Raw genomic sequence first — 12,656 nt, 5'->3', positions numbered from 1 at the left:
GATGGGGGTATAGTGAATGAAGAGGTGGACGGGGTCCTAACGTATAAAAGACTTGAAATGAGAAGACAATGAAGGAAATTGTAGCGCGTAGGAGACAGCACAGAGGTTCTTAATGCTCCTTTAGTATTTCTAGTAGGGTCCCATTATTAAGTACTTATCTATAGAAAATAAGGAAAAGAAAGGAGGGAAAGAACGTGGCATAATTTTGACCAATACTGTCAGTTTTGATGGGAAGCCCAGTTATATTTAAAGCTCGGAGACCCTAGTATTAGGGACCCTTTAACCATCACCACACCAGCTGCTATCCTATCACAGCGTAGCTAAGCCTATCGTGTCGTTGGATGTACAATAACCAGCATGTAGGACGGTGTGTTCCGGGACCTTGTTGCCCAAGGTTGGGATCTGCAAGAGGATCGTCGAGGTATACCCCGGGAACAGCGCGCCATGGCCAACATGGCTAAGGTCGGCGGTATCGGCGGCGAAGATGATGCCGTTGGGCATGTCCTTAGCGACGTACAGACCTGCGGCCGGGTCGTCAGGGAGAGTGACAATGCCGAACCCGGTGATTGGTACGACCCATCTAGAAGGAGTTGTATTAGTCCCAAGTTATTAAATACATTATACAGTTGAAACCCCTGAAGGAGCTTTAGTAATACGTTGCAACGAAACGAAGCCGTCTAAAGGAGGAGGGATTCTTGCTGGTTATAAGGAGCATTATGATCTCCGCCATCGAAGCCGGCGGAAGTCACCGTGTAAGTCATGTTGGCGACCTCCCCGAGGAACGAGCTGGCCGCACCGACCAGGCCCGGCTGCGTGGTCGTTTCGAGAGGTGCGCACAGAGACCAGCACTCGAAGATCGAAGAGCCGGTCCCATTGGCGGTGATGGCGGTGATGTTGAGACTGAGGGCATGGGCCGCGATAGGTAAAGTCATACCCGCAAAGAGGAGGACCGCTTTGGTGGTGAAAATCATTATGATATTGGTTCAATGGATCGGGGCTAGCTAAGATTGGAATAACGCTGTGAACTGCGAGGAAAAGATGAGAGAACGGACGGGAATTGGAAATGATAGCTTGACTTTGGCTTTCAACTCTTGCTATTTCCAATTTCCAACGGGATATGATTTCCATCTTATAGAAATACTCATCCGAACTATTCAGGATATTATGTCCATCTCCAAGCCAAATGCTGCAGGGATGAATACCCGCGTGATTGGCCAAGAGAATCCTTCGTCTCTAGCTACCGCTAGCCTCGCTGGCGATAGCGAGGCTGTGAGCGTACCGTGATCAGAACCCGAACCCCATCGTCTGACATAATCGGCTCTGGAGGCTGCATGATGCCCATAGCCCATCATCGGCCACACCGACCACCGGCCCCTAAGTTCCGGCCGATGTATGGTAATATTTCCTTGAAGAAAGGGGCCTTACATCAGCCTGACGCTTTTTTCTTTGTAGTATCCAGTAGGGGTTTGGCCCAGAAGCAACAGAGTACAAACCCTCTGAATTGGATAAATTAACTAAATCTATGAGCGCGAAGTCGATATGCCACATGCAAAGCTACCTTGTCATACTGAAGGTTCTGTGATGGTCTACTCCCTCAGTCACTCAGGACATTGGGGGAACAGAGAGCGCAACAACCATATCAATGAGCCATTTTGCAGTTGGGCTTTTCTCCTATTCGCCGTAATCTTAACTTAAATGTCTTAAGAAAGAAGAGACTGGAATAATGCACCAAGGGGGATATATGTGTACTATTGTTCGTCGTCCAAAGGCGCCTTGATCTGATGAGCTCAACATCGCGGAGAAGAATCTTGGTGGGCGAACAGTAACCTGCTACATAGACAATGAATAACCAAGTCAAAGGGGAGGGAACGGATGCTGAATTGACCCCTGGAATTGGGACAGCACTTATGTGTAGAGATAAATATTGAGCCTACCTATATTAAATATACATACTTTGTGATTTCATACATGTGGTTATCTACTTATAATATAGGCATCAAATATGCAACCAATCATGCCGCGTCCAATATCGCCTTCGTCGCCTTCTCCGCCAACAAATACGTCGGGACCTGGATAAAGAAGCCAGGCACCACGGGGAACGCGCTGGCGTCGACCACCCGCAGCCCCTGGGTGCCCCGCACCGAAAAGTTGGCGTCGAGCACGGCGCCCGCTTCACCGTCCCCGCCGATGGCCGCCGTGCAGCAGGCGTGGTGCCCGAAACTGTTGGTGGCGGCCCAGTCCTTGACCTCGGCCTCGGTCGAGACGTTGGCGCGGCCGGGCGTCTCCTCGACGAAGGCCCCGTCGAGCGGCAGCAGCTTGTCCATGGCGTCGCGCGCGTACCGGATGCCCTCGTACGCGGCCTGCAGGTCCTGGTCGCGCGACCGGGCGTCCTGGAACGTGTTGAAGGCGATGCGCGGCACGTCGCGCGGGTCCGTGGACGTGAGCGTGACGGTGCCCGCGCGGTTCTGCGTGCTTGCCTTGAGCGTGATCCACGCCCAGTGCCGGTGGTCCGCCACGGCGTCCGCGGCCCATCCCGGGTAGAAGCCCGGGAAGTTGGCGGGCCCGCCGTAGATCCACAGGTCCGGGTCGTCTTGGGTGGCCGCTGTCGACTGCAGGGCTACGCCGATGGCCAGGCCGTTGGTCGCGTAGACGCCCTTGCCCGTCTGGCCGAGGCCCGAGAGGTACTGCTCCAGGCATGGGTCCGGTTTCTCGGGGTACCCCTGCATGAAGGTGCAGCCGTTCAGGAGGGAGAAGTCCTTGTTGGACTTGCTGATGGTAGAAATCTCGATGTGGTCGCGGAGGTTGGCGCCGACGCCGGGCAGATCCACCTGGACCGGGATACCGAGGCCAGACAGTTCATCCTTGGGGCCGATCCCGCTCAGCTTGAGGATCTGTGGGGTGTTGAACGCGCCGCCGGCGATGATGACCTCCTTTGTAGCATTTATAGTGCCCTCTCCTAGAACGGTCGCAGATCCAGAACGAGGATCTGCACGATACAAACTCTTGCCTTCCATATAACTCACACCAGTGGCTCGGAGATCACCATCCAGATTTACCTTTGTAACTAGAGTTTCCAGCTTGATATCTAGATGATACTTCCTGTTGCCAAGGATGTCGACGGCGTTGGCCACCTCGAGAATCCTATCACGGGCCCCGCCACGCTTCGAGTTCTTCATCGACAGCGGAACTTGGTATGGACCCTTGCTGATCGTCCGCCCCGGGCATTGACATCCTTCAACAAGATCTCGGCCAGACCGGCCACTGTGCCGATCAGCGAAGTCGTGATGTCCACCCCGAGCGCCAAGCCGGCGGACACGATGATGCTGACGACCTTGAGGTCCTGCACCGCCGTCAGCAGCGACGTCAAGGCCGTGTGGAACCAGCCCGTGAAGCCGTGGCCGAGGATGCTGTTGGGCAGGTAGTCGCAGTTCTCGATCTTTTGGTAGAGGTCCTGGAAGGTCTGCCCGTTCCACGAGGCGTCGCCCGTCTTCCGCGCCACGACGTCCCAGTCACTGTCGAACGCGCGGATGGCGATGAGCGCGTTGTGCTGCGCGCACCCGCCCAGCGTGCCGGCCCGCGGGTACAGCGTGCCGATGGGCACGGCCCCGGCGGGCGGGTCCAGGCCCGTGTAGACGGTGCCGTTGGGGACGCGGTACGAGGTGATGCGGTTCTGCGCCTCGACGGTCGGGTCCGGGCTCCGCGTCGCGAAGAAGTCCCACTTGGTCTCGACGTACTCGGTCGAGAAGGGGAACATGGCGGGCACCGACTCGACAAGCTCGTCGCCATAGTCGCCGCCCGCGTCGATGAGCAAGACTTTGTGGCCGGCGGCCGCGAGGTTGGCGGCGAGGGGACCACCGCCGGGGCCTGAACCTACTACGACATATTCGTAGTCGGAAGCCAGTTCGGCCTGTTTTGGTAGTAATGGGTTGTGTCGGCAGTAGCCGCTGAGGGCCAAAAGAAAGAAGACCACAACTTTTAGCACGTACATCCTGCTAATAAAAGGCGAGACTGGTGAGGAACCATGTCTCGGTATCTAGTTGGATTTTACAGCGTCCTTGTCTATATATAGACGTTTTCTCTTCCCGTCCCTCGAGGTTTTCGCTTCTTTCGCAGCGTGCCGCCTTGCACCTAGTGGCGGAACGGGACCGACCCGTCTGAGTGTGCGCCAAGATGGAAGATGGGGAAGGGATCGGCAATGCAGCCTCTGTATAGCTTTATAGACTATCGATCTCGCCTGCACGATCTTACCCAGCATAGGAAGAAACCCCGCACCATACCTCGTCATGCCTAAGCACTTTTCGCCCTTGAAAGGTGCCACAACGTCGGGTCCTTGCTGCTTCCGGACTGCCTCGAACTGTCTCGGCTGCTCGGCTTGCACGTAATCTTAAGACAACAAGCAAAATTGTCATCACCTGCAGCGGTGGCATGAGCATCCTTGATTTGCATCCATGATTTCAATGGGACATGATGGACTACGCAACAAGAGCATAGCAAAGAAACAAGTTTGCTTACCAATATCAACGTCGTCAACCGTTTTTACCCCTAATTATCCTACTTTAGAGGCCACTTGACATTTTAACTACATTAAACTGATAAGCGGATCCTCCAGGTTGGTCACTAGTTTCGTTTAACAGTATTATAGTTTACGAAACTCTCCAGTGAATTTATACCTATAAAACCCCGGAGTGGTCACTTTCAAGGGCACGAAGATAACTACCCATCAATAGAGACGCCAGGTAACGAAGATACTGACACAACTTCCTGGCTGATTCATTAGATTATTAGTAAAACCTCAAGGCTGCAAAAGCGTCAAGACAGAAAAACAATCAATTAATAGTGAGAAAGACAGATAGAAAATGTGTGCGTCTGTAGCCCAGCCAGCTGGTGAATTGGTTGCCTTATCCAGGTGACCCAACTGGCGCCCCCTTACTTTACTTGCAGGCTACAACCATTACTATGCAGGAGCCTTGTAGGGTAGTGATTTTTTAGAGGAGCCTAATCTGTAACCTCCCTACATAATGACACCAGATTAGGGAGCGCTGAAACGTGTTGTTGTTGCCTATTGCGATAATGGTCGATGATGCTGACGCGGAAGCCAGTCTGTCGGGTCATCATTGCGCGTCTGATTATCTGTGTTCCTCAGTTACCCCTGCTCCCGATGAGATGTGTAACCAACCAAGCTTCCTCATTGGATCCGTCATGGTGCCAATAATTTGGGCGTTCCCGTCGTATAAATCACTTATTCCTGTTAAAAACCACAGAACATCTCGAACAGGACACTCCAACGAGGGCAATGAGTGAAGCCATTCGAGAATGAATGCTATTATGTGCTCAATACCGGATCGGCAAGGCGAGCAGCATATTATCCCCGCGTGTGCTGTGAAAAGACTTTTAGATCTGTTTGTTCCAGCGGCGGCATGTCTTCTTTTACTCACCGTCATTGTCATCGGTTATTACCAAGATGTGCGGTATCGCCCTATCTCGCTAGATTCGAGGCCTACCGGCAGCGCATGCCTATTGACCCGCGTCAAGATCTCGCGGCCTATAAAATCTCTGGAGATCCTCATACTCTCTATAATCGTCTTTACAGACGCGGCCCGCCTCGTTGGTCTCGAAGAATATGGCTCGACGATATCATTGTCGATCTCTGCTTGTCTGTTGCTTCTTGCATTGACACGATGTCTCGGTCCTGTTGCAGTAGACGCTCGCCTGCAGCCACATTCGATGGCCTTGTACGCTATACAGATAACGTGTACCGCCGTGCTGCTACCTTTAGCATTTCCAGACCACCCTAACCGGCAGGATATGTACTTGTACTACTTCGTCCGGATCTTGCTGTTTCTAGGTCTTTTCGTGATACACCGATGCCACTGCTCATTAAGCTGATTCTTGAGTACCTCGAGGCCGAGTCATCTTCGGACTGCATAGAAAGACGCACTGCCTGGTTTTGTGTCGCGGGGCTGTTCCTCTCGGTCTCTGTTGCTGGTCTGGCGGAGTCGCAGTGTGGATGGAAGGGCAACATGATCAATGCGAAGCTGCGCGCCGTGCTGCTGAGTCAAACATACGAGAAGATCTGCAAGAGGGTGGTGGTGACGCCACCGCGACCGTCCCGCTCGGCTTCGGGCGCCCTAGAGGAGCAAGACGCGAGCCACACTACAGATGGGACTATCCTCAACATGGTCTCGGGGGACGTCGACCACATCAGTGTCATGAGCGGCCGTCTTTACTTGGTCTGGGTCACGTTTCCAGTGCAAATCGCCATCGGGACGTATCTCTTATATCGAATCTTGGGAGCGAGTGGTATCCTCGGAGTTATACCTATGGTAGCGTTACTCCCCGTCAACGTGCAGCTCTCCAAGCGCCTTGCATCTGTGCAGGGAGAGCTGCTCTCGGCCACCGATGCGAGAATCCAGGCCAGCGACTCGCTTCTTCGCACCATCAAATCCATCAAGTATCACGCATGGGAGGTTCCGTTTCGCGAGCGTGTCCGAGAGATACGGTCTGCAGAGTTGAAAAAGTTGCGGACCCGTTTCATTTGGTGGTCGATCTCGATGACCGTGTTCTACTCGCTTCCCTTCCTATCCACGCTGATCACGTTCTTCCTCTACACCGTCGTGTGGCGCAACCGGCTGGAGACCTCGGTGGCTTTCCCTGCGCTCGCGACGTTTGCGGTGCTGCGAATCCCCCTGAACCGGTTGGCGGACTCGGTCACGTTTCTGATCCAAGCCTACAAGTCCCTTATACGGGTCGAACGGTTCTTACAGGAGCCCGAGGCCGGCCGGCACTCACAGAACCTAAGCAGTGCTTCCCCGACCGCGGTTGGATTTGATAAGGCTAGTTTGACATGGTCATTCGGCAACGCTAGCACCTCCGTTAGGACTTCCTCAGACACCTCTCCTGAAGATTCAGAACCGGGTCGCATAAATTTCACGCTCTGCAGCCTAACCATCGAGTTTCGACAAGGCGGGCTCAATGTTGTTTATGGTCCCAGCGGTTCTGGCAAGTCATCCCTCTTACTTGCCCTGCTCGGGGAGATGCATCTTCAACATGGCCAGGTCTATGTGCCATCCACCGGGAACCAGAACGGGTGGGGTGGCACGGAGCAGGCGGGCGTGTTACTGGGGCTCACTGACACGACCGCGTACTATCCGCACGAAGCATGGATAATGAACCGAAGCATACGAGCCAAAATCCTGCTCGGTCTGCCATTCGATGGCCAGCGCTACCAGAAAGTGCTGAAAGCCGTCGCCCTAAGCCCTGACCAGGCGGCTTTAGGCGAGGGAGACCAGACGCTCGCCGGAGATAATGGGAGTCGGCTCTCAGGGGGCCAGAAGCAACGAGTCGCGCTAGCTCGAGCTCTATATAGTCCTTCCAGGCAGGTTCTTCTCGACGATTGCCTCAGTGCTGTCGATTCGCGCACTGCGAACCACATCTTCTTCCACGCCATAAAGGGCCCCCTGATGCATGGCCGAACTTGCATCTTGGCTACCCATCACATTCAGCTTGCGATTCCGCATTGCGATTATGCAGTTGAGCTCGAGGATGGGCGGATTAAGGCACAGGGGAATGCTGATTATATCCTCAAGACCGCATTTGTTGAACAGCCCCTTTCTGCAGATGCATCGCTGGCAGACTCCTCTCATAAGGGTACGACCGCTGTCTCAACTGAAGAAGTGGAGGACACGCCAGATTCAGATATAGGAGAGCAGACTGTGAACGGAACAGCTGGGAATGAAGGACACCAAGAAAGCAAATTCGACGGTGCGGTGTCATGGTCTGTTATGAGGTACTACCTAAGCTCAATGGGTTCATTCTGGTTCTGGATCCTGGTCGTATGTGGCTTTGCTCTTCAACAGCTGGCGTCACTAGGCACGAACCTCTGGATCAAGCAATGGGCGTTCCAGTACAATAGCAATCATCACGACAATGACAAGGCGGGGGAAAGAACCATAGAAGACGTCATCATCATCACATCCGCTAAAGCCGCCGATGTGAGCCCGTGGTATCATCTCGTAGGCTATGCGGCGATCTGCGCCGCCTATGCCATGATCACATTCGTGCGAGACATGATCACACTCTGGGGCTCCCTAAGAGCGTTCTCGAAGATCTACGAACAACTCCTCGGCTCCGTCCTCTTCGCCAACTTCGTCTTCTTCAGCCACCACCCCCTAGGCCAGCTCATGAACCGCTTCTCCCGGGACGTCAGCGTCGTCGACCAGCAGCTCGTCTCCTTCGCCATCAGCGCGCTGCAGATAGCCGCCTCCGTCACCCTCGTCGCCGGCCTGGTCCTGTGGGCGCTCCCGTCTCTCTACATGCTCCCGCCCTCCTCTTCGTCTCCGCCGCGTACTACGCCGTCGTGCGTCTCTACATCGGCGGTGCCCGCGACCTCAAGCGCCTCGAGGCCGCGGCGCGCTCCCCGCTATACCAGCTCGTCGGCAAGACCCTGGCCGGCCGCGTCAGCGTCCGCGGCTACGGGCTCTACGGGGCTATGCTGGGCTATGCTGGGGTGCGAGCATGCGCGCGCCGTCGACCGGCTGAACGGCACCTTCCTGCTGCTCGCGGCCGCCAAGCAGTGGCTGACGCTGCGCATCCACGCGCTGAGCGGCGTCGTCCTTGCCGCGACGGGCGCCTTCGTCGTCTACGCGGGCCCGGTCGGGTGCATCGGCGCCCTCGAACCGGGCGTGGCGGGCCTCGTGCTCATGTACGCCATGTCCTTCACCGAGAACATGCTTTGGTTTGCGCAGATCTACGCCATCATCCAGGAGAACTTGACGTCGCTCGAGCGGATAGTCGAGTACACGGAGTCCGAGCAGGAGCCGAGCCTATGGAGAATCAGCTGCTACCACTTGTTTCCACAGCGATGACTGGGACAGGAGGCAATCTGTCGGAAATTCCGCCCGACTGGCCGCGGCGCGGCGGTGTCCGCTTCCAGAAACTGACCGCTCGTTACGAGCCCCACCTCGAGCCGGCGCTCAAGGACGTGACGTTCCAAGTCCAAGCCGGCGAGCGAGTCGCCATCGTCGGCCGCACCGGTGCCGGCAAGAGCTCTCTGGCCCTCGCTCTCCTGCGGGGCCTGGACCTCGACCCCGGCTCCTCGGTCGAGATCGATGGGATCGACATCTCGACCGCGGCCCTATCACCACTGCGTGGCGAGTCCATCACCGTGTTCCCGCAGGACGATGCGCAACTCTTCTCCTTCTTTGGCGGCACCGTCCGCCAAAGCCTGAACCCCCTAAGCCGCCACAGCGACGCCGAAATCGACGCCGTGCTGCGCTCCATGAAATACCACCACCTCGATCTGGACGCCGCGGCTTCGGAGCTCTCGCGCGGCCAGCGGCCAATCCTCTGCGTGGCGCGCGGCCTGCTCCGCTACTCCAAGGTCCTGGTGCTGGACGAGGCGACGGCGTCGGTCGACCACGCGGCGGACGCCGCCATCCAGGCCGGACTGCGCATACATGCGGCGCAGACGGGCACCACCGTCATCACGATAGACCATCGGCTGCTTACGATCGCGGACTACGACCGCGTTGTCGTGCTGGAGGGCGGGCGCGTCGTGGAGGAGGGCGGGGTCCGGGATCTGTTGCTGAAAAAGAGGTGCAGCGGAGGAAACGATGAGGGGAAGGTGTTGTTCCGTCGCTTGTGTGAGGAGTCGGATGACTTCGAAGCTATCTTGGACGCGGCGCAGTGACATGCTTAAATTCTTGCTTTGGGTTTAGATTTCAGTACATGATAGAGCGAATGGATTTTGGGACCAAATATTGTTTAAATGCATTGCTTCTTAGAGATGGTTATTACAATTATGAAAGTCTTTCCTTGCTCTCAAGGGGTTTACTGCAGTATTATGAGACTGGTAGCCAGAGAAGGAAGACCTCCTTTCGCCCTCAATGTAGTTCCATCTAGCGTCCAGCCGATTCCACCCCAGGGGCTAGACACGACCCGCATCACTTGAATATCAGCGGGCAGGGCTATCCCAACATTGGCAGCCGAGTCGCCGGGTGCCACGACGCTGACCAAGACCTGGTCGCCGTACTTCCAGTACGCGACATCGAGCCCTCCCCCGTGCTTCCCGTCCTGCAACAGCACGGGGTTCGCGCCCGTCAGGAAATCCGCCACAGGCGAGGCCGTGACCACCTTCGCGATCCGCGAGAGCGCGTTCCCCAGCGCATCCGAGGTCGGGTAGATCCAGGCGAGTCGCGCCTTGGCGCCGTGGTTGAACGCCAGCATGTCCATGACCCAGGCCTCCTCGGCGGTGGGGTCGCGGCTCCAGTAGTCCTCGGGGATGCTGAAGGACTGCGGCACCGCCCAGACGGGCTGCCGCGTGGCGGTGCCGCCGAGCCAGGCCTGGTAGGTGTGGAAGTCGTCGACGCGGGCCGGGACGTCCAGCACCGTGCCCTCGCAGTTGTCGCAGCCGCAGTCGCCGAAGGTCTCGTTGCACGGCGTGTTCCACTTCTCCGAGTAGGTCGCGTTGATCCCGATCGGGTAGGCGTCCTCCATGATGATGTCGGCGCCCGCGGAGTACTCCGCGAAATGGTAGTTTTGGCAGTTGAGCACCAGCGCGGTCGGGTGATACTTGTCAAGAGAAGCGATCAGGTCGTAAGCCTGCTGCGGTGCATCGAGCGGGTCTTGCCAGCCGTCCGGCTCGTCGGCCGTGTACCATGTGAGCAGAGAGGGGTGGTCCTTGACGAGGGGCACCTGCCACGCGATCGAGCTCAAGTTCTTGTACGAGCCTCGCATGTCATACTGGAAGAGCAGGTTGAGGCGGTCCATGGTCCCGATCGTGGCCGACATATCGTCTTCCGCGAAAGAGGAGACCACATTTACCGTGTTAAAGCCCAGCGAGACATATTTCTCGATATTCGAGGCACTCACGTTCAAGTAGCCAGAATAGTCTCCGTAGAAACCGTAAGGGAAGACAGGCAGGAAGACCCCATTGGTGGTGGGGTTCCGATACAGAAGGGAGCCATACAGATGGTCGATTTTGACCACACTGCCGGTGCTCTTTTCGGGGAGGAGAAACAGCTCGGTAGTGACCGAGTATTTGGAATCGCTGTTGCGCGAGACTGCCGTCAACGTGATTGGATACCCCTCCATTCGCGGCTCTAGTGTCTTCAGATCAACCGGGAACATGTTGTCCGTCGTGTTAGGCTCAATCGTACCCATGGCCAAGGTTTGGTTCTGCCATGCTATTGTCACCTTCAGCCTGTCTGGCTGCTCGGCCGTGTCATTGGTGGAACGACTCCACGGTGAGCCGTGAATGTAGGAAATGGCAGCGTCGACGATGAACTCCCCACCCTCCTCACTGGCTATATAGATGCTGTGTCTTGGGGTGATCTTCAGATCCAGGAGTGGTGTATAAGATAGGCTGGGCGGCTCCAACCTGCCGCCGGGAATGACCAGGGGCGAACTGTACGCGGGACTGTCAGTCTCATGAGTCTGGGCGGAGTACCGGTATTCATGCTGCTTACCTGGCTTGGTATGATTTACCACACCTAAAGGATTTGTTAGCAAGATGGTTATGATCGTGGACCAGTATGTCGTTAATTTCAAGCAGCAGCACTAATCTTGGTTCCAAGACAATAACTTACCATCGATCTTGTGCGGCGACACTCGGGATGAGTAGAGCTGTAACGGCGCTCGCAAGGCCTTGGCCCATAGCACCTCGCATCGTGATGTTCTTGGAGAGGTGTTTGGTAGTTTCAAGGGAAGCTACTGACGAACAGTTTTGGGGTCAAGGCAAGACAAGTTGCGGGAAGAGGGGCGCTTCCTGAGAGCATATCCGAAAGATCCAGAATCACAACATTGCTTCATGACACTGGACCCCAAATAGGAAGGTTCTGTGATAGCAGACAGGGCACTAGACGTTAATAAGTATGCCGTTTCGGTAGTCATCGTATGCAGCCCCCGCAACTCAATCTCCGAGGGGTTGGCCAGGCCCAGGACAAGGATTGGAGGGGTAAAGGTTAATGGAAGGGATGGCTAATTGCAGGTACACGCCGCATCAACCGCGATTCATCTCTTTACTCCCCAGTCAGTACGAGATAGATGGCACGATAGATGACACAATATAAGGTGACATTGCCTAGCCTCAATTAGACTCTGAGAGGCTTTCTGTAATTAACACTACCACCGCCATGAATCTGATCCGGTGTGGTGACGCTGCTCGATTCACTGCTCGCGATTGAATCCAGATCAGCCCCAGTAGGCCGTTGGGGGAAAACAGTCTAACCTAATATTGCGCTGCCGCGAAAGGGGCAAGGATCAGGTACATTCAAGGACCCAAGGGACACTAATAAATAAACAGAGTCGTCTGAACAACAAACGGTTATGTGTAGACAAGGTTCTGGACTCTCGTGTCTGCCATTTGAGCGAAATGAGATATCGCTATGCTAGTCAGGACTCAGAATGGTGCTACTGAAGGGTGGCGGTCCGCTTGCTGTTTCCTTGCCATCAATCTTGTCAAGGGCCGGGTACGAATCGAAGAGCGACTCCATACTCGATTTCTTGTATGACTAGAGTCCGACAGATTGAATAAATTTGACTTGGAGACAATCATTGTCGTGGTCGACTGTTTCGAGGAGTCTATGAAAGCGTCGAAGACGAAATCATAGGATTTTCGAGAATCAGGTAGTGTGCATTTCATCTTGCGGCGTGCAAGC

The 12,656-nt window shown here is 55.5% G+C and overlaps 4 protein-coding genes across 4 annotated transcripts; 1 reads left to right on the top strand and 3 right to left on the bottom strand.

Moving 5' to 3' along the window:
- Positions 1-309: 309 nt before the first annotated feature.
- On the bottom strand, positions 310-971 carry PG994_008865 (uncharacterized protein; the record flags this gene model as incomplete). The annotated part of the gene is made up of 2 exons (XM_066860274.1): positions 310-580; positions 700-971. 2 exons carry the CDS (start codon positions 969-971, stop codon positions 310-312), a joined length of 543 nt encoding a protein of 180 aa, XP_066713863.1.
- Positions 972-2,012: 1,041 nt separating this feature from the next.
- PG994_008864 (choline dehydrogenase) lies at positions 2,013-3,988 on the bottom strand (the record flags this gene model as incomplete). The annotated part of the gene is made up of 2 exons (XM_066860273.1): positions 2,013-3,170; positions 3,230-3,988. The coding sequence occupies 2 exons, from the start codon at positions 3,986-3,988 to the stop codon at positions 2,013-2,015; spliced, it is 1,917 nt and encodes a 638-aa protein (XP_066713862.1).
- A 1,876-nt stretch (positions 3,989-5,864) lies between these two features.
- On the top strand, positions 5,865-9,688 carry PG994_008863 (uncharacterized protein; the record flags this gene model as incomplete). The annotated part of the gene is given in 2 exon segments (XM_066860272.1): positions 5,865-8,773; positions 8,791-9,688. 2 exon segments carry the CDS (start codon positions 5,865-5,867, stop codon positions 9,686-9,688), a joined length of 3,807 nt encoding a protein of 1,268 aa, XP_066713861.1.
- A 140-nt stretch (positions 9,689-9,828) lies between these two features.
- On the bottom strand, positions 9,829-11,665 carry PG994_008862 (uncharacterized protein; the record flags this gene model as incomplete). The annotated part of the gene is made up of 3 exons (XM_066860271.1): positions 9,829-11,416; positions 11,466-11,489; positions 11,586-11,665. The coding sequence occupies 3 exons, from the start codon at positions 11,663-11,665 to the stop codon at positions 9,829-9,831; spliced, it is 1,692 nt and encodes a 563-aa protein (XP_066713860.1).
- Positions 11,666-12,656: the final 991 nt, after the last annotated feature.

Source organism: Apiospora phragmitis, assembly GCF_038363925.1.
Source record: "Apiospora phragmitis strain CBS 135458 chromosome Unknown utg000008l:1.0-3514335.0:1.0-3519231.0, whole genome shotgun sequence".
Taxonomy (NCBI): Eukaryota; Fungi; Ascomycota; class Sordariomycetes; order Amphisphaeriales; family Apiosporaceae; genus Apiospora; species Apiospora phragmitis.
Note: the sequence above shows the minus strand (reverse complement) of the source record. Positions and strands in the feature narration are given on the sequence as shown.